The sequence below is a fragment of the Chrysoperla carnea genome, chromosome 2 (assembly GCF_905475395.1).
Source record: "Chrysoperla carnea chromosome 2, inChrCarn1.1, whole genome shotgun sequence".
Lineage (NCBI taxonomy): Eukaryota > Metazoa > Arthropoda > Insecta > Neuroptera > Chrysopidae > Chrysoperla > Chrysoperla carnea.
The window spans coordinates 77,253,551-77,276,279 of NC_058338.1; the positions used below are offsets into that span (position 1 = coordinate 77,253,551).

Genomic DNA, 22,729 nt, shown 5'->3' on the forward strand with positions numbered 1-22,729 from the left:
AAATTATAACAAGCGGCATTAGTTTTTCCAAAAAATACATTTAAAATGATGAAATTGCATGCATGTATTTGTGTGTTATTTCTTATAAATAAGTGACTTTCTCTAAATCTTTAGTCATCAATATTTCAAAAACTATGGCATATTTCGAAAAATTTTATTCCTAAGTTGTAAGAGAATCCACTCTGAAAATTTGAAATGGAAGTCTCAAATAATTTCATACTTAATGATTTCATCACTTTAGCGAGGAACGTCCTTAAACATAAAATTTGCAATTTTTCTACAAAAATTCAAATTTCCATATTTTAGAGCTAACATGAAATAATTAAATTTAGAGACAAATGCTAAGAGAAAAAATGGTAATGCATTTTATTTTTCTACAAAATTGGTTCTAAATTGAGGCATTAAACGGCAAATATCCATACTCTCATAATAAATCTTTTAAGGATTACGAAAAGAAACAATACAAATTTTTTATTATTAATGGGACACACTTGTTTATGGAATTTGCAAGCTTTAACATCTGGTTTGGGATAAATCAATAAAGTATTTTGACGATTTCAGCATAAAAAAGAATTTCAGACGGTATAGAATTAACAAATGCGGTTGGCAATATTTAGAATAACATTTAAAAATTAATATACCAGGTAATGATTAATAGAATCATATACATTTTTTTGTACTATTATTATAATATTTCTCTTTGATGTGATTGGCCTGTACATAAATGACACAAACAAACAAATAAATATCGTGTGAACGGCCTCTGATCGTGGGTTTGTTTACACTTGCTTTGTTCTAAAAACTATGAAAACCTTAACCTTAAATAAAATTTTATTTAGAAAACAAGCATTTACTTTTGTCTTCTAACTATTTGAAAAAAAAAAATAAACAAATAGAAATAATAAATAATGTTTTTTAATTTGCTGCATAAAACACCAAACTTTTCTTGTGAAATAACAATTTATTTCATAAAAATGTTTTGTAATTTTACAAAACTACGATTGTATTTTTATTAGACCGTTATGCGTTAGAGCTTCCAAAAATTTCAGTAAACATTAAACAATTTTAGACACACTTTGCCTAAATAACGTTTGTAATATGTGAATAATTTTTTTAATTTAGTGGTGAAGTTGATACAATAGCATGACTTGTATAAAAGTAACTGGCAAACAAATTTCAAAAATTGTTGTTTTGAAATGCAACTAGTTTTAAACGATCTAAAAAAAATTGTAGTTCTACTACTTATAAATATTTTAACCAAATAGTGATGTGATTGGCACAACCACATGAGCAGTTTTATTAGGTTTATTTAAAAAAATTTGATTAGCTCGAGTCGGACTTGAACCAGCGATCTATGGATTACTATTGAAATTAGTGTATTAAGGCCACCGGTTTAATAACTGGGCTACTGATGGTTGTTATATATGTATATAAATATATTGTATATTATAAAAATGATCAATAAGTTTATATTAAACTCTCCATAAATTAGCAACAATCTCATGTAGTTGACTCAACCGCACATATTGCCAATTTTAGCTTAAAAGCTTGTTTTAGGATTCAGATGAAATCGAAATTTTAGTTTTCTGTAGGATATGCTCGAATTGTATGTTTTATTATTTATAAAATATATCTTTATCTAAATCTATGTGTCTGGGAATTTCTTGAAAGGATTTAAAATTAATCTATAACTAGTGGGAAGTCCAATATTTAAAAAAAATTATACATAAATATATACATCTGTGTGTTTATCTAGGTACTTGGTTTAGACAACACAAATAAAAATTCATGCTGAGAATTACAGATAAAAATATTATATGTGAACTAACTGATAAAAACAACACAAAACATTGTTTGACATTATCACAGTAACAAATGTTTTTATTTATTATTATCTTCATTGACCAGAAGCTGGTAAGTTACTTTATTTTTGCCATGGGACACACTTGTTTATGGTATTTGCAAGCTTTAACATCTGGTTTGAGATAAATTGTTTGAAATTTTGGAAAAAACGATTCGATTATTTACATTAAATAATTGATAAGGTGAATAAAGTAATTAAATTGTCATTAGCTTATCAAAAAATTGAGTCTTCATCCTAAATACATTTTTATCTGACTTCAAGAGGAATATTATTGTTAATGATCCATGATTTTGTGTAATAATACTATGATAATACTATACTATAGTTGTTTCTGTTATAATTATCATTGAAAAAATGTGGAGAATTATTTACATTTTTGTAGACTTATATTTCGTTAATTCTTCTTTTGTTGTGTTGATTATTGTCAGGACAAGGTTTGTATAAAAGAAAAAACTTAAGAAAGTTGAGCGTAACATTAAAAATAAAAATTTATGTACTTATGTATTTATTTGCGCTCCAACCATATTTATCTAGAATTGTGAAAAAGGTATTTAAATAGTATTGATGTATTATTTTTTATTATTCACATCTTGTGATTAGGTATTTATTAGAGGTATATGAGAGCGCACCGAGCTTCACTGCCGAAGGCTTCGCTGTAGGTAAGCCAAAATTAATTATTTGCTGATCAATAGTCACAATCAAAAATATTGTAGGTGAAACGAATTTCACCGGGACATATTCAATATTCATAGTTAAGACAGGACAAAGTCTGTCGGGTCAGCTAGTTTTATATAAATTCAAGTAAAAAATTTAGATTTTTTTGGTGATACCATACTTATTCGTGATAATTCATTCAACGAATAAAATTCTCGCGAATAAGTTATTCCACGAATAATTTGGTTATTCGTTATTCTTCGTTCGAATAAATATTGCCCATCTCTGACCCCAAGTTCGTGAAGCTTCCTGTATATCGTATATTCCAAATGGATAGGGATGATAAGAAGAGATTGGTGAGCTAGAGTCTGGTTATAATACAATCTGGTTATAATTAAAATATTAAAAAAAAAATTATTAATTAATTATTATTTTCTAAAAATAATATAATTAAAACTAAATATTTTTATTAATTTTTTTTAATTAGGTAGCGATATCTTTTAAAACAATGTTTTTACTTTTTAAAGAATTTTTATTAAATGTAATAAAATGATTTTTTCTCTAATTTGTGCTTTATCTATATATGTGTGCTTATTTAATTATTTATCACTGCAGCAATCAGAGTGGTTTCCTGTTCTGACTGATAAATAATGTTATATTTTTAAACGTATGTTCGTTGGGTGGTTGTTTCTTTTTGGTCTGTAATATAATAAATCTATACGCCAATGAATTTATTATAATATTTTCTGGTCAACCATTTTTTTAGATAAGTGATAAAAATTTTTTTGTACCAAGTTCATGTAATATTATTATGAACAAATAAACATTTTTTAAAATACATACTTTAATTCATTTTATTTCTAAAATAAATAAGTAAACAATTTTTATTTGCAATTTTAATAATTAAAATGTTTAGGTTTGAAAAAACGTTAATTTTAATATGTTTTTATAATTTAAAAACAGATGTAATTTTTGAGAAAATGAAGAAGCAGAATCGCAAAATATCTTGCCTTTTAATATTTTGAACGTCTATATATTTGTGTATCTGTCTATGAATTGTAAATTTCCAAACGGATGACCAAAGGTCACGAATGACCGAAGGTAGAAGACTAAATTAATTATTTATTATACTCTGTATCTACATATGAGTTAGTAATGGGGTACATCATGTTCTGACATTAGATTGGACCCAGTTCTTGCTTTAATAGTCAATTTTAGATTCTTAAAGGTAAGAAATAGAATAAAACTTTAAATTAGAAAGTTTAGAAAGTTTATCCTCGTAAAAAGACTATAATTTTTTATTCAAAACATTTTTTCGAATATCCTTAGGTTTCAGAGAAAATGCCACTTAAAAATAGAAAAAAAAAAGGTAGCTACAGAAAAATGCTTTAGCTAAAAATTGCCAAGGGTAATAGAGGACATTGGCCTGTGTCTATGATTGACCTGAAATTCTAGTTTCAATTTCATTTGACCTTGATTTTGGTCAAGAAAATTTACCTGAGCTTAAAAGTTATTAACACAGACGAATGACCTTTATTGCCCTTGCTAACTTTAGTCCAAAAAATTTTGTAAAGCAAGCGTATTTTCTTTCGATTAAGTGTAATAATGACATATTTTCTCCGAAAGCTAACGAATTTCGAAAAAATATATTAAATAAAAAAAGTTGCTTTTTTATGGGGATCAATTTTCTAATTTAAAGTGTTATTCTATCTCTTAAATTTTAGGATCTAATTTGGTTACTAAAGCAACCGGGAAAACTAGGTCAATCTGATGTGAGAACATAATATCTCCCATCAAAATCTTTTAAATTATTTTTTGATCGGTTAACTACAAAACGAACTATTAGCCATTATAGATTAAAATGGTCCATTCTGTATATAGTAGTGGTTAGTGGTTTTTAAAATTTTGGAAATTTCACTTTTTTGGATAATTTAAAATCGAATTATTTTAATTTCGAGAAATTTTCATAAATAATATCTGCTAGATAATCTTACGAATATTTATTCCAAAATATTTTATTAATCAATCAAACAAGGACAAAGAAACGTAAGTATCTTAACAGTGCTTATAAATATAAATAATGGAGTTTAACCTTCGTTTCTCTGACATATACGCCTTATAACAGAGACCACCCACATCATTATTTGTTAATTTTTATTTATTTAACTACATACATATTTTACACATTACATTTTGATGTGGGTGGATTCGGTTACTTCGTTCTTATCCAAGCGACGACAATGGGATCAATTCTGCACCCCCATTAATTATAATTATTCACACTGCCGCTGCCTGGACTCGAACTCGCAACCTCCCAGTCAATAGCCAAACGGTCAAAGACTAACGCCTTAGATCGCTCGACCAGTCAGCCGGTTAATAGTGCTTATGGACCACTAAAAACGAGTAACATAATATGTTAACAAGTGAAAACAAACAATTGACTGAGTTAATTGTTGAATACCATGTATAGACAGTGTATAAATTGATAGAAAACGTTAAATTTTCACAAAATTTGTATTGACGGATTTCGATAACAATTTTTAAAATCAAAGTCAACAATATAACCTAAACTTTTTTTAAAATGTTATCGCCTCAGATCCAGGTCTCACGGGATTAAGCTTAAATCCGGTATTGCTAGAAACCAAACGCGTATTGGTAAAATTTGGATAGTTTGCAGTTTAAATGAAAAAAAATTTTATAATTTGAATGTAATACACATATTTGATAACAAAATATAAAAATATGGTTATAAATTATAATATAAAGTGAAAACTGTTAGTAAAAATTTGAAGGTTTTTATAATTTTTGTTTGTAGGCATTCCGCTTTCAAATATATATTGTTGCAAAACTTTCCAAGTTTTACTCAACTTTAAATATTACAATACATACATATTACAATATATAATTGTTTATTTTGTGTACATCAGTAAAAGTTCAGTGCTATAAGTGTGTATAGAATATAGTATTTCTTAAAGTCAAATATATCGTTATATTATTTTACAACGATAACGGATGGCTGATTACACGTTGTTACACTTCTTTAGTATAAAAACAAAAATTAAAGATGTGTTTTATTGATAATAATCTTTGTGTTTATATGTGTATTGAGTGTGTAAGGCTATGTATACTCGTACATCACTATAAAATATTGAGTGATTTTTAAATTTGTCTAGGTATTCGTTATAGAGATTATACAGGGTGATCTTATCCAAGAGTGTTCCGATCCTTAGTTGTCATATAGAATGACCAAAAAGTATCGCCCTAAATTCATAAATTTTGAATTTGATAAGTATACCATTAATGAAAGAGAGCTTCGTTAATTATCGTACATATGGACTATTACTGAAATAATACACAGAACAAAAGGGATTTCTTAGCTCAATTAGATTTTTCGCCAAATAATAAATATCACAGTTAATATGAAACCTAGAGAAAAAATATTTAGAAAATAAATTATAGTAAATTTAATTTTCTACAACTTTGATTGTTCTAAATAAACTTTGATTGTTCAAAACTAGGACAACTAACGAAATCGTATTACGTTAACGAAACTCGGATTCAAAAGCTGCTCAGTTTTCTTCGAGTTGTATGCTATATTATTGATATTTCACGAAAAAATACAAAAAAAACAGTCGAAAACAAACAATTGGCTCAGTAAATTGTTGCAATGCCATGTATGGACAGTGTTGATTACGCAATCGTTTGTTATTTTTACGGCATGGATATAAAGAAAGATAGCCACTCTTACACCCAACGTAAAAAGAGAATCTTTCTTCTCACTCCCTCAAAGGATATAGTATATGCTATAAACAAAGAAACAAATACATAAAATATGTATCGTATAAATTTAAAATATATACAATACTTGTATACACACTATATAATGTTTCTATACTAATTTGCGCCCTCACGAGTAAACAGTGATATTTACGAAAAAATGTATCGAACAAAAGTTGTTTATTTTTTTATAAGGAACAATTTTTACACTGAAACTTTTGTTCTATCTCTAACTGTTTACAAGATGGGTCGGTAGGGCACGATCAAATTGACCTATGTTGCTGATTAACAAACTCGACTTCACTTTTTACGTGCGTCCTAAGCACGCTATATTTCAGCTTGATATCTCTTTTTGTTTTTTGTATCGTATCGTTGACAGACGGAAGGGCGGACAACCGGAAATGGATTTTATGATCACCTAAATAAAAATTTTGTTCGTAGCATCAATATTTTTAAGCGTTACAAACTTAGGACTAAACTTAGTATACCTCCATATATTTCATATGTACATGGTATAATAAATAATATTTGCCACATTAAACCTTACACACACAACAGTTAAATAGACAAGGGGGAGACTGAATAAATGCGGATTGGATTGAAGGATCGACCGACTGACTGATGGATGAACAGGCCAACAGACTTAACAACAATCAACATAGTTAAATTTCATGGTTCAAATATTCGAGTTGAAATATTATAAACAATACATAAAACCATACATATTACAAATGGCCTACTTTCTTAATGGCCATCCACAATATACACACATACACACACAACATATCGTCTATCTGTCTGTCGACAGAACAAACCTATATATTGTTGATCATCATTTGTATGTATTTTTATATTCACTTGTGATCAAAAAAGTTGAACAGATCATCAGAAAACACGCAAAAATTAAAAATCGAAGTAAAATAGCAAAATTTTTGATCGATTTTTAACTTTTCTTCCAAGGAAGAGTTAGAAAACAAAATATTTTATATTTATCCAAATGAAAGAGAATAGGGAATATTCATGAAATTTAAAATTGATTAAACATTTTTTTTTCCGTAACTTTATTTGCTCGAAATTTGAAATAAACCATTAATTTAAAATTAATTAAAACTTGTAAATAATTAGAAACTAATTAATATTTATTTTGCAAAGTCCACTTTAATTAAAAATAATTGTGACAATTGTTTCGATTTTTACATCATATTCATACAAATGTGAAGTTTAACAAAATATTTCTGTTTATATAGTAAACATTAGAAAAAGGATATACATTGCTTATGTGTGTTAGACAAAAACAGACATAAATATGGATTTCCACAAACTAAAGCTCTCATCAATCAATTAAAATTAATTAATAAAAGTACAAATTTGGTGAGAAAAATTCAAATTTATAAAACGGACGCGACGTTATAATACGTGGCTTGTCAGACTTATTGACATAATGTATGGTATTAATTATTTATATTTTGTATGGTATTACCATGGATATATACTATAATTACTACATAAGAGGGTATTACACCTGTAGTAAACAGTACATTGAACTGTCACCAACTGCCAGCTCACATATTAATACGTCATCAGCAGAGAGCGCCAAAAGGACTGCGTTTAAACATTTCAAAATTATTCTCTATTTTAAATATTTTTTTACACTTAAGTACAGTATTTTTAAACGGTATTTATATTTGTTACTATGTTATAACGGTGTAAACAATGAATTAAAAATATAAAAATATATTCACTTATAATTGTCGTATTATTTAAATAATTTACTAAAGCTGAAAATTGTTATACAGATTGTGTATGTGGGTTCTTATTAAGAACGCTAGATAGAGTATCTCTTAGCTGCAAATCCCAATAGTTACACGCTCTAAAACATTATTGATACAATCCAAAAAAATATGATTCGATAGTATTTCCAGGTGGGTCAATATTTCTACACATTTAAGTGTACTATTTCGTACATATGTTTATTGAAACATTCACAAATATTATTCAATGTTATTCTATTATTGCTTGTTTGAGAGTCGCGGTGCGGTGTAATTATTTATTAACGATGCATTCAATTTATTCATTCATCAAAGTTAACTAATACTCAGATATATAGCAATAACAGATAGATGGATACATGGAGTACAATAATACGAAAGAGAAGATATAGTACCTGGAGTCCAAAATACTTTGAGTCATTCTCGTGAGTTTCTCGAAAGATAGTCCTCTTTACTGTACATTACTGGCATTAGTTGTATTGAAATGAAGGCATTTTTTTCAGAAATGCAGATAGGTTGAAGATGAGTTTTGCAAAAACAGGCAAAAATTTTGATTCTTCTGATTGTCTAATGTTTCAGATACGAAAAATGATGAACCTTCAATCTAACAACATAATGTACGATTGATACAGAGGGTGTACTAAATTTTACAAATATGCTCTTGTTATTTTATAGGATTATAAATATAGATCAACGAAATATAAGTGAAAAAAAGACATCTTATTCAAGCAAAGACATTAAAAATAACAATTGAGGCTGTTGCTAGACACTCAGAGATAAACTTGAAAGGGAAACATGTGCTGTTCCCTGGATTGAACTGAAATGATAACATGTTGAAGAGATTTCGCTCACCTACAATCGATTCTAGGTATATTCGAATGTGAACCATGATACACTATATACACGGTTACACGTTTCTATGGAAAGTTGTTGAACATTTTAATTTTAAAAATGAAATAATGAAGTGTTACGAAATAACAGTGTTACTAAACGGAGATAATTTTGTGATATTTTAAAGCATTAAAAAACAAATCAATGTAAATTTTGATCATATAGATAGGCACTACACTTTGCCCTATGGTGTATTTGTAAACTAAAGCTAGTCAGTCGGCCTATCGTTGTATTTCATATTTGTTTGCGTTGTATATTTTATCCTTTATACATCTTCACAGTTTTTGCACATTTTTGAAATACTCAATTGTCTTCTATTGTTTTAAATAAAAAAATTAAATATTTCAAAATCATTAAAAATATTATATCTATGGATTGTTTAAACATTTTTCTAAACTATGTAACTATGATGAATGTGTATAAATTTAACAATTTTTGAAACGTTTATTTACCAAACAACTCCCTTATTGCGTGCACATAGTACAAAATGTAGAATTTTTTCAAAATAAAAAATATTTTTGTATTTTTTGACTAGTTTTAAGCAAAAAAGTACTCCTGTGATTTTTTATCTAGACGCTTAGTTTTCAAAATTAAAAATACAATATTCGATTTTAAGAAAAATGTGTTATTTTTTCAAAATCTGAGGAAATTCCCTTAGCTAACGCAGCTCTTACGCTATGAATTTTATTATCTTTATGTGCAAGTCGGTAATATTATTTTTCATTCATAAAAGTTTAGTTTTTAAAATATGATTGATTTCCATAGAAACAAATCAGAAATGAACTTTGATATTTTAATGTAAAAGAATAACATAATAAAATATAATTTCGAATTCATAATAAAATAAAAAATTCATAAAAGAAATATTTAAATAAATTTTAGTTTGTACAGATAAATAGTATGCCAAAAAGTCGTAAAAAATCCAAACAAGATGATGGCTTTGCCAGTGTCAATGCTTCGCCATCAATACCAGGTACACCCAGCTACATGATAGATCCAGATGAATTGGATACAGAAGACATATATCCATATATTTTAAAAGCCAAAGACGAATTTGAGAATATTGAAAAAGAAGGTCGTGATTTTAATGAAGTGGAAATCGAAGCATTCAAAAAGTATACAGATGTCGTTAAAAAATACTTGTCTTATTTAGATGAAGAAATCCGAAAATTAGGTGATTTATTATTATTTTTATTCGTTTTGAAAATTTAATAACAGAAACATGTTTGAGTAATTAAACAAGTACTACAAGAACAACATAACGTGAAAAAATTTACACAACTGTCAGAATTCGAGTATTTTTTCAGTTTCTATTATATATGTTTTTGCAGACTGTTGTTAAGGTATGATATAATAATAAACAACTATGCCAAGTTTCATACCGATAGTACTACCTTAAGGTAGAATGTAACAAATGCGTAACTGTACATAATACTGATACATTGTACGTATTCATATACAAATTTTACACACAGAGCTGCATTCTGTTTACATTCTGTAAACAAGTGGGTTTACGGACATTCTACCTTAACTATTTTTCAACGGTAAGCATACGAATAACTATAAGGTAATTGAATCAACATCATTTGACAAAAAAGTCACTATTTCTATACTCTCAAATTTTTGAATTTGTAGAATTAAATGGTGGCGGTGAAGATGAAATTGCAGAGATAAAAAATATTGTTAAAGAATTACGCGGTGAGAATAAAAAGAATATTGCACGACTAAGCAGACTTCAACAAGGACGAACCGAAAAAGAAAGACAATTAATTCAAACCAAAAAAGAATTACAGGATCTACAAAAAAGTGATGATTAACAATATTTTATACCGTATTGTACCGTACTGTCAATAATATACGTTACATAACATTCAATAAAGTTTATATATTTTTTAATTAATTTCAAAATTAAGTATGGATAGCTTTGCGAGTTAAATTTATATGCTCCCAGAAATGCCATTTTCTGCCCAGTATACATTTTGACAACTACTTTGATAAAGGACAAAATTTTAGAAGCTGTTTGGATTTCCCTTTCCAGGATTCCGAAAAATCTTAAATCATAAAAATGATGACAATTCGCTTGATATTCAAAAGAGAAAACAATTGAATAAATACATGCAAAAATCATTCGACAAGATATAATTAAAGAGAAGTTGTTGGTTGAATATCGTCTTAAGCAGAAGCATAATAATCAATTTTAGGGTTGTGGTTGAATTAAAAATTGCCGGGCTACCTGAAAGAGAAACGATCATCTCAGCAGTGACTGTAGAACAAAAAGTCTTTTTAATAATTTATTAACAAATAGAGAATTCAACGTCCTCAAGTTTTTCCAGATTGTTTATCGCAAATTTGAAAAAACAGTATCTGAATGTTAAAATTTATTTAACGAATGAGCAGACAATGTGTCTTTACGTTTATAAAGTAATAGAAAAATTTTAACGAACCTTTATAAACCATAATCATTGTTGCAGCAAAAAATATACACAAAATACACAAATATAAACAAAATCAATAAATCTTGAAAAAAAAAAACACTAAAAAGATAAGAGCACTAAAACAAATCACATATAAAATTAAATAAATCCACTCAAGAAAAAAAAGTAAGAATTTAATAAAATATTAAAATTATTAACAATAATTGATCATAATAATAATAAAACAAAAAAAAATAAACATCCTTAAATTACTGACAATTGATTTTGTATAAGGAGATCCACAAATAAGTATATTATTTCATATAATTTGTAAATAAATGTTTGAAATGAATACAAACATTATTTACCTATTATAAGTAATAGTTAATAATTTTAATTTTATTATTATTTCATATGTGTAATAAATACAGAACGATTTATTCATAATTATAAAAACTATACACATGCAGATGAAATGAGCAAATTAACATTTGTTTAGTTTAAAATTACGTTGGTCTATAAACAAAGGAAAAGCATAGATTTTCTGGCACTCCAAATAGGCCAGTCGACAGGGGTAGTTCCAGGTGGAAATAAATCAGAATTGAATCAAACTTTGAGATGTTGTTCAGGGATGGCTATACAACATTTTCTCAAGTTTTTGAATACCTCGAGGACCCTGTGCCAAAAGAAAAAGAGGGGGGGAGGAGGGAGAACTGCAAAATTTTTGATATTCCTCCGGTTTGTCCTCAAAAACTTTTCTCTTTACGTCCTATTATAAAAGCTTAAGAAAAATTGAATTGTACGGCCGCCATTTTGAATTTTCACATTTTTTATGACCAGAGTTGGTTTGCAAAGCTGATGAATGTAACCCGAAACCATAACTACAACAATATGTCATCATAATTCGAGTATAACAGATGAAATAAGGCGGATTTCTGAATATTTTGGATTTTTAATTTTGAAAAATGGCATTTTTTTTAAGCTCCATATCTCATTAAGCTCATATAAAATGGTGGCAAATTTTACGTTTAATTTAATTTAAATGGTATACAAAAAAGTAAAGCATGTTTTTCCGTAGGACGTAAGGAAAAAAGTTATTGAGGAAAAACCGGAGGAAGGTCAAACATTTTGCAGTATATCACCCCCCCCCCCGTATTCTTATAGCACAGGTTAATTTACAATTTAGTTCAATTAATTTAGAAACGGAGTGAAACTAGAAGTATTTGTGGTACTTCTGGTTTCTAATAATTCAGAAGTTTGAAGCGTGTATTGCCTAAAAAGTAATAAAAAACGAATAGTTTTTATATCCATTTATAAAATCGAGACTATATTAAGTTTAGTCGAAATTTTTATTGCGTGTGGTCCGACGACCCACCTTTTAAATCGTAAAAGATTATACAAAAAAACAGCACAAAAATTCAAATCCAAAAAAGTATCATTTAAAAATAAACAACTCCTGTTGAAAATTTTTTTTATAAATATCTTTGTTTTCCCATGAGGGTCCAAATTACGGGAAAACTAAAGTTTCCATTTTCTTAAAAACTATACAATATAAAGAGTTGAAAATTTGCGAGTAGTTTCAAATTGCATATTAAACACATCCGGTAATAATGGGGTAAAAGGGGTTTATTTTTAAGGGTAAAAAGGGTTTATTTGAAATTTTCAAAGCATATTGCATCTAAAAATAACACAAGCATTGATATACAACACTGTCAATAAAGGATATTTCACCAATTAACTCAGTTAATTGTATATTTTCATTTGTTTTATAAAAGCTTGGAGTGATATTCAATAAAAATTTTTCCTGAACGTTATAGATCACTCTGTTAATATATTCAATAAAACAATATTGCATACATTCCCCATCGAGTTTCACTCATTTAAACAAACGATCATCTTCATAAATCGTAGTAAATAGTACAAAAAAGTGTATTTAAAAAAAAAATTGGGGGCATTTTAACTATAGCACACTCCTAAGTGCCAAAGTAGAGGAGGTAAATAAGTACTTTTGTGTTACGTAAAATAATAATAGAAAAGTAAGTTAAAATGTTATTAATTAATATAATATAGTGTCTAATAATTAATTAACTATATTAAATTGTTATAATTTATTTTAATTAAAATAAAACAAAGTAGTATTTAAAATATAGATTTTTGTAATTCAATTACGAAATGTCATAATTTTGATACTCATTTTAGTTACAAAATATTGTTCATTTTGTCACTAGGGTCAAATTATGAAATACCGTTAAACTGAAAACACTGTTTTTGGCACACGATGTGTTGGAGAAAATTCACATCTAGTGCAAAAAAAAAGTGTTTTCTGTATTCATGTATATTCCGAGCTATATAATACTTAAGTTTAATTATTAAATTTGGCAACAAAAGTTTAATATTTAAAAAAATAAAATAAAAGAATACGTTAAAAATTTTGGTGGAAGCGCAAGGAAATAGAGTATGGTTTTCACTTTGTTCAAATGAAGAAACGTCAGTCAATAGACATCAAAAATTGGTTCTTTTTAAAAGAATTGAAATGAGATTAATTTTTGTCTCTACGTTAATTATCTTTTCGTACTGTTTGGAAAACATCATTAAGAAAAAGAAAAAATATTTCAACATTTAATTGTAATTTTTTTTTTCAAAAATAGGTTAACCATATGCGTATTTGTTGCTTCTTGGTTTCTTTATAACATATTTCTTATATACGTGATACGTGAAGTAACAGACAGATATCAGAAGTCTACACATCTTATAGGCCTGTTTTCTCTTACTCAATAATCAGTATCTCCTATAATAATCAACCAACTCCTGTAATAATCAAAAGATTTCCCTCCAAAAAACATTTACTGTCTACTCGGATAATTTTTAGTTACGTTTACTTTGAAAAATAGCAATTTAATGATTTCGTTACGCAATTTGAATGTTGTGAACGGCGTTATACCATTGATAAAAGAGTCAAAACTGAAACTAAGCTTATAAATGATTTTCGAACTTTTACTTTCACTAAACGAATTTGTATATCAAATTCACGACCTTTTTTTTTGAATCGATTTAAAATTCAAGCTAAATAATAATCCATATGAATTTATCAAACATTTTGAATTTTAAATTTTAGAATCTAACAATTGATGCAAGTGGCGTACGGATAAGAAATCCGATCCATTTTTCGAGATAGGGATTTATTTTGGATTGATTGAAATTAAGGGATTTAAACGTACCGATTACATGTATTATATATATATACATATATACCTTTCAAAAATGGCAGAAGGATCATTCGATTTTTTTCATTGTTTTTCAAAACCGTGATTAAAACAAACTTAAATAAGAAACAAACCATAATAATAAAAAACAATTTAATATAAAATGAATTTAAAATATTCTTATGTTAAGTGAACTGATTTTTGTATGGTTCGTTGAAAACAATGCCCTTTTAATACACAAACACATACAAACGCATTATTATAAATATTACTTTATAAATATAAGAAATACACCCACTTGATACGAATACAGTGTGGATATTAGGTCTATATTGACGAAGCTATTTACATGCCACCGTATACAAAATCACAACTGATACGTTTATCTTCTTAGATAGCCCAAAAGGCTTTAAAAAGGGAAAAAGCTCGAAAAATCTTTTAAGAATAATTAATATTTTTTGGATTTACACAAACATGCAGATATGGTGCTGATTAAATAAAACCTTCTCCCGATTAATTTCAGAAAACAATTGGTTATGTAGTAGTTATCAACGTGCTAAAGATAAAAAGCTATAAAGGCTAGCGCAGTAAGCCACTAAGCGGTTCGTAAATAAATGGCAAGAGTCAAGGAATGTCAGCAAAGAAATAGCAAGAAGAAAAGAACTTTCGTAAAGAAATGGTGAAGGAATATCAAGAAAGAATCAGGTGACTAGGAACCGAGAAAAAATGAAAAATTCTTGGGTCAAAATATAATAATTTATTTTTCACAAGCGTTAAGATAAGAAATGCTTTAATGCCTATCTGAAAGCTTTTATAATAGTTGTAGTACAAAAACGAGCATTGCTAGTGTCAATCTTACGACGTAGAACAGTAAAAGTTCGGTAAATCATGACTTTGTGATGATCTTTCTCGCTGAAGTGTATTATCACATGGAAATATTGTCGAATTGATGCTAAGCAAAGACGAAAATAGGAGGCAAGATACAGCCATTTGTGGCATAGTATCCGAAGACATATAATGCTATAGGTTTTGGCAGAATGAGGTGTAGAAGTTTTAGAGGGTAGGTATGAGCCCGACATAAATTATTAGGTGGTATACATTCGGCGGGCATGAACGAACCATTTCCTCCTTAATAAATAAGTGTGATTTTTAGCATATCGTATATTTTAATATTAAAACTCTTACCAATAAAAACTTGGTTCGCGTGTAAATACCAAGAAACACTTTTTTTCATGTTTACGTGTGTAAACATCATTTTATCCTCCAATATACATTAAACAGAAAAAAGGTAATTACAAGTTTCGTCTTAATAGCTTTTTTTCTTTCTTATTCTTCTTCACAAAAAAATAAATAATTTCAATGGTTTTATAAATAAATAATAATGAATAAAAAAAATTGAAATGTGTGATAAAAAACCTTCACGCTAAATAAAATATTTCTTGTTTTCTACAGTCGAAAACAATTTGCGTTAAATTTTGAATTTTTAAAAACAATATTGTTTAATTTATGCTCATTAAACGAACGTGTGTAACTCGCATATGCGTTTATAATTTTTATATTGTATGATTGTTTTTAGGGATAATCAAATTTTTATAAATATTGCAATAATTTAGTGACAGCATTTAAAGTTCCCGTCAATACCGAAAATATAATAATAATATCTACCGAATTTTTTCGGTATATAATTTAAAATTGTTGAATGCACTTTTCTTGATATAAATTCACATTAAAAAAAATTGTGTAGTTAAGAATCGATTGCTTCGATGAAAATTAATAGGGTATTTTACTTTTAATGAGAAAAAATCTATAATTTTATTGAGATAGCTTAGACAGAAAGCAGTCGGAAAATATTAGTTTTGGTTCATAGCATACCAATATAAATTTTAAAATTTAGTTCACAGTTTTAGTTTTTTTAATTTGTTTTTTACTACCAACAAACTACCTATTTTGCTCATTTACGAACTCGACTTCACTTTTTACGCCCTGAGTGTGCTGTGAAATTTCAGCTTGATATGTTTTTTTTTTTGTTTTTGAGTCATTGTGTTCACAGACAGACGGACAACCGAAAATGGACTAATTAGATGATTCTATGAACACCTATACTAAAATTTTTTTCGTAACGTCAATATTTTTATGCGTTACAAAGTTGGGACTAAGCTTAATATACTATGGTATATTTCATATATACGTGTTTTAAAAACAGTTTTTTATTTCGACCTAAAAATTTAATATTTAAAAAAATTTCGTTTTTTACAAACCCAAATAGTGTAGGGATATTTTAAAACTTAAGGAAAATAGTGAAAAACTCATTTAATAATTTACATCAGATATTTAACAAATTGTAATCGAGCAATGTCTTAGAAATTCAGGTAAACTTATCATAATTATTATGTATTTAAAAGTAAAATAAAATAGTTTAAAATTTGAAGGTTATTTTTATAAAATAATAGAATAAAAATAAAATACCGTGCAATATTATGTAGTTATTATATTATGATGTGATGTTTCAACCATGTATTTAATTAATTCAATTTCATTTAATACAATTTCACTAATTAATAAACATTGTAAATTAACTAATAATAATCTATTATTATAGGAGGTTCATGCATGTATGTAAATGTTAGTCTTAACTCTATATTAATTGTCCATTTCAATCATATATTTTTTATATACAAGCATACTATATACCCTGTGTTATCTATTATTCTTTTAAGTTAAAGATACTACCCACTATATGCAGGCACACCACTCTTTGTGTCACGCTCCTTTTATGAAAAATGTTATTCGGTTTAATGGGGCTGCAAGAGTCATACACTGAAAAAAAATTAAAATAATGACAACTCATTCCGAAGTTGGCCGTTTCATATGGAAATAAAGTAAAAATACTCTCAAATAATTTCTTAATAAAATAAGCTGCAGAGAGAGCTTTGAGATTTGAATGGACAATATGCAGGCCTAAATATCCCTAAGTGACTTTGTCTTAGTTGTTGCAAACAATCGGAACCTTTTTATAAGAGCTCATGAGAAGCTTTTTATAAGAGCTAAGGAGAAGCTTCTTATAAGAGTTCATGAAAACCTTTTTATAAGAGCTCTCACATGGCCTTGGCTATGAGTGTTTTCGCCACAGCAGTTGGGCTTGTGTACAACCCAAATATTTAATAAAAAAGGAGTATATATATTTCGTACCTTGGTACATTATAAATACCGCGCTTACCTTTTTTATTTAGAAGATCTTTTTCCGAAATTTAAGATAGGTATTCATTTTAGAAGTCAAATTTTTGTTTGATTTAAAGAATTTAATTTAATAGCTTTTAGTTTTTACTGTAATAATTGTAGTAAGTATTATCTTAAAAAGACATACTTCTGATTTAATAGTCAACCCAATATTTTAGTACATTACGTTTGGTTTGACAAGGATATTTATAATGAAATAACTAACATAAAAATTGCATTGTATTTACTTTGAATTTTCTCTGTTTTCTTTAACTTCTGATAACTTACATAACTCAATTTTTTAAATAAATTAAAAAATTATTTAAGAAAAAATAAAAATTGACAGTTATAAAAAGTTTTTTGCATTTTCTCAAAATTCATGGCAATCTGAATCGATTGAAAAAGTTTTAGTTTCCTAGATAATCTAGATATCAGTTTTTGATGTCTGTTCCAGTTTTTTTGGTTTTAACTCCCAAACAGCAAACAAATATCGTGCGATAAGGAAAATAGTTCCAAAAAAAACACCTAAATTTCCAGTGTGTGATTGAAAACTATAAAAGTATTATTCATAGGTTGAATAAAGTTGACACAGTGTATATATATCACAAACACATCCATCAATGATGTACCAATTGTAGTTAATGCTTGTAAATTTAGTTGTTAATTTTTTTTTATTTCTAGTATTTTTTTATTATCATTATTACATATTTTTTAATTCTTGATTTCTAAACTATAGACATTATTATAACAAACATAGTTGGTTACATGTATTTTTAATTTTTTTTTTTTTTTTTTCAAATATAAATTTTATAATTCAAGGATGCTTTTAATAAAATATAATAACTGTTTTTTATTTAATTTTTACATAGCTTTTTATTACGAAAATTTTGTTATGTTAAAATTTTATTTAGAAATTCATTCAAATAATATTTTAGATAGCTTTCTAGATAATAAAGGAAAACTTTTATTGAGTTCATACCTTTAATAAATTTGAAATCTTCTGAAATTTGAAAGTCTGGATACCTTTCAGTATAGGTACATTTTTATTGATAAATTAATTTGTTTGGTTTAATTATGCTTATTCTTATAAGTTCTGATTTTATAAATATTCTCGTAAGCTAGGCATGCTCTCTCGTGGATCCTAGAAAGTATTTAATAGAGCGGACAAACTTGAAATTGAATATTATCGGTTTTTTGTTATTGTAATAGAAAATAATTATCTTAAAGTAAATTTTTTAGAAATTCCATAAAACGTTTTCTAGTATCTTGAAAATAGCAATTTATAAAGTACGGAAACGCCGTTTCATCGTTGAAAGAATTGCAAAAATTTAATAAGAGGAAAAAGTCGTTAGGATAAGAAAAAAAGATAGTCAGTCATGGGGACTGACGACGGAAGTGAAAACTCAAAACTTTGAAATAACTAGCCTTTGACCTGGCTGGAGCCTTCGGCAGTAGAGCTGCCGTGCGCATAAAGATCCTATAAATACCTATTCACAATGCCTGAATAATAATAAATAATACCTCAATACTATTCAAATAGGTGTTCAAAACTCTAGATAAATATGGTGGGAGCGCAAATAAATACATTTGAATAGTAATTACTTATATGCGTTCCCACCATTTATTTTATGGGTTCTAATTTTTTTTGGGTGCGGATCTCTCAAAAACATTTTGTAGTGGACCAAATTGTGAATCTAAACCATTCTCGCATCCACTAGAACACACACAAATTTCATCAACATCGGTCCATCTGTTTAGGAGGAGTTCAATTACAAACATCGAGGACGCGAGTTCCATGATTTTTCATGAAAAGAAGTTTTATAATATGGCTTTTTTTATTGAAATCTACAATCATTCGACTTTTCCGCAACTTCCCTTTCTTTAATTTCTTTGTATTTATTGACAGATGAAAAGCCAAAATAACCTTTTCTATATGTTCTTGATACTGAATTTGTTTTTCAAGTATTAGATCCAATTTGCTACTTTTTTCTACGATAAAAGCTATTGAAGACTTCAGAAAACCTTGAATAAATACTATTTTCGAATCGAATATGATAAAAATTAATATTAATAAAATTTTCTAAAGTAATTATCGAAAATAAAAATCATGGTAATTATATGATTCAACGACATAATATTTAGTTGAAAATATACTTAAAAAAAATTAAATAAATGAAATAAAATTTATAATAATTCATGTAACTCAAATACATATATAATTAATTATTATGAAATAATAATAATTAGTTATTACTATATTATGTGTAATTTAATACATTATTACCAAATCATTAAAGGTACTCATTTTATGGGTGAAGTACTGTTTTTTTACTGATTTTTTTAAGTAAATAATCATTAATCATTATATTATTTGTTTATATTTACTATAATTTAATCCTTTAATGAAATTAATATTATTACTGCTTGAATCTTCGAAAATTTCGAGTGGTGGAAACTCACAATATTTGCAATACTTCAATTTTAAAGCTGCATTATGTGTTTGTTCAATAAATAAAATTGATTTTCCTGTTTATTGCATATCCATTGCTAAATTTTAAATGATTGCAAATTGAAAATGAATGAAAATTATAAACTTAAATAGCATATAGAGCTAGTTCATTTTAAAGTATGAGTAACAGAAGGCAATTTTACCTTCTTTATGAGAAAATTTAATGCCTTATCTTAATATTTCAAAAAAAAGATTTGACGGGATATAGAACAGTAATCCCTTTATCTTCAAACATATTTAAGGAAGAAACTCAGAAGATATAAAACTGCGTACGTGAAATAGGTTGATATCAAGAATTAAATGTATTTCTGTATTGGAAATTTCTTTGTTTTGGGTTTCTCCAACCACAATCATAAATATTTTGTACTCTTATCATTTTAGCAAAACATCGGGTTTTTTAAATAATTAAAGATGGTTATTGGAGCGGCAGTTCGTGCTTACACCGCGGTTAAAGGTTAACTAAACCGCATAATAATTTAATCTAAAAGAACACTCGGCTAGTTAAAGTTAAGTACGCGCAATAGCGACCTTAACACTAACACAGTTTTTTTTTAAAGAATATGTAGCTCCTTATTATTAAAACTATTGCGTATTTTACAATAATAATAAAAAAGAATAGTAATAATTTTTGTATACAGGGTTTCTAAAAAGTCATGAGTGGCTCCATTCTTAGACTTCCATACACAACCGTCCTTCCCTTGAGGAAAGAACAGTTTCGTTAACTACAATAAATAAACAATCCTTTGGCGTTGAAATTTTAGAAATTATTTTTTTAAATATATTTTGAAAAGTCTGTGTTTGATAAGAGCATAGTTAACAATTGTATGTTAAATAATTTTTTCTAAAATCTAAACATAATTTATTTATTCGGTCGGTGGCCACAAACGTAGGTAAGCTTTCCTACACTACAATGCAACATGCTTTCCTCCAGACACTTTTCTTTATATGTATGAAGAGATTTTCTTTAGGCTCGATGCGTTGCCGTTTCAGAGAGAAAAGGTGCAAACGTGTTAGTGTTTGCCTTTTAATAACTAATGGTTACAAATTCGAATTCTAGTAGCGACAACTGTTTTTAATTATAATTCACGGTAGAATCAATTGAGGTTACAATACTAGGTGTTTTACCACCTTTTTCGCTGATAATTTCATTTATCTGCTCCTAAATTATTTTCAGAGGCTGACTACACCTCCTTCATGCATATACCATGTACTACACCAGCCTATCACAGCCATTAATTAAATTAATTTTTGTTGTGACGTTGCGAATCGATCTCGCTGCAATGGGTATACCGCGTACGGAATTGGTTACGCTAACCAATTGAGCTACTAGGGTTGACTAAAACATTAAAAATAAAAAAATTTTGTACACATTGTACCATTTTTTTCAAAAACCAACTAGATTTTGTAGAAATCGAGTAAAAAAAAATTAAGTATCATATCTTCCTTTACTCATACAGGATAAGATAGTTCTGTTTTTATCAACTTTTCAGTATTGTTTTTATAAACTACTGCGCCAAGTTTACGCAGACTGTCGCAGTTGTCGCAATATACTATTTTGATAATAAATTTAGTTCATTTAATTTTTTTTTCATTGGAATTACTTTGTTCATTGTTTATGTGACCCAACCTGTATTATAAACAAAATTTATTTATGTATATATTATATATTACATAATATTGTTTAACGATTCATAACGAAACGAAATTAAGAGCTTCTTTACTATTCTTTAGTCAGATAGACACTGAATAGAATAGATATAGGTACATTACTAACGTATGCATGCATCACTTTCATTTCATTCAATCTAAATTTTAAATAATATATGGTAAATAAATTTAATTTTTTGTTTGTATCTGACCTAATACTTTAATAGAATAATTAACTAACTAGAGAACGAATTCAATAGCAGCAGAAAATCAAGAGCCTTAGTGTAAGAACATATAGTATTACCATGAACGACATTACACATACAGAATGTTGCATTTAAGATGAAGACACACTCATATTTTCGTTATTTATAAAAATATCGATTCGAAATTTTGCACACAGAGTAATGGGTCACATTTCTTAAGATGCTTAACCGAAATCTGAACTTTAAACTCAAATTGCCAATAGGATCGATTCGTAATATTTTGTCTAGTAAGAGATGGAGATATCGACAAAAATTATAAGAAAAAGTTGCTTGGAATATTTGTTTATACCCATATACCAATTGTCATAAAAGACGCCTTTTAAGTTTTTAGTTGTATTTAATTCACGCTCATAATTATTTATTGAAATATTTGAATACATAAAATTATTAAATTATCAATTTGTCCAGTTTTTACATTCCATAGCACACTAGTTTAAAAATGTACAAGGTTTAAGACATGCAATATGTTCTTTTATTGAAAGCAAAAATATAAATTATTAAATTTATTGTTTTAGGTTT

The 22,729-nt window shown here is 27.3% G+C and overlaps 2 protein-coding genes across 3 annotated transcripts in view; one reads left to right on the forward strand and one right to left on the reverse strand.

The window, feature by feature from the left end:
* LOC123292091 (ETS-like protein pointed) overlaps positions 1 to 22,729 on the reverse strand; it is a 297,704-nt gene that overhangs the window by 36,816 nt on the left and 238,159 nt on the right. The window lies entirely within an intron of this gene.
* Positions 9,621 to 10,794, forward strand: LOC123292092. The gene is made up of 3 exons (XM_044872622.1): positions 9,621 to 9,662; positions 9,838 to 10,129; positions 10,591 to 10,794. The coding sequence occupies exons 1-3, from the start codon at positions 9,633 to 9,635 to the stop codon at positions 10,770 to 10,772; spliced, it is 504 nt and encodes a 167-aa protein (XP_044728557.1). The 5' UTR covers positions 9,621 to 9,632; the 3' UTR covers positions 10,773 to 10,794.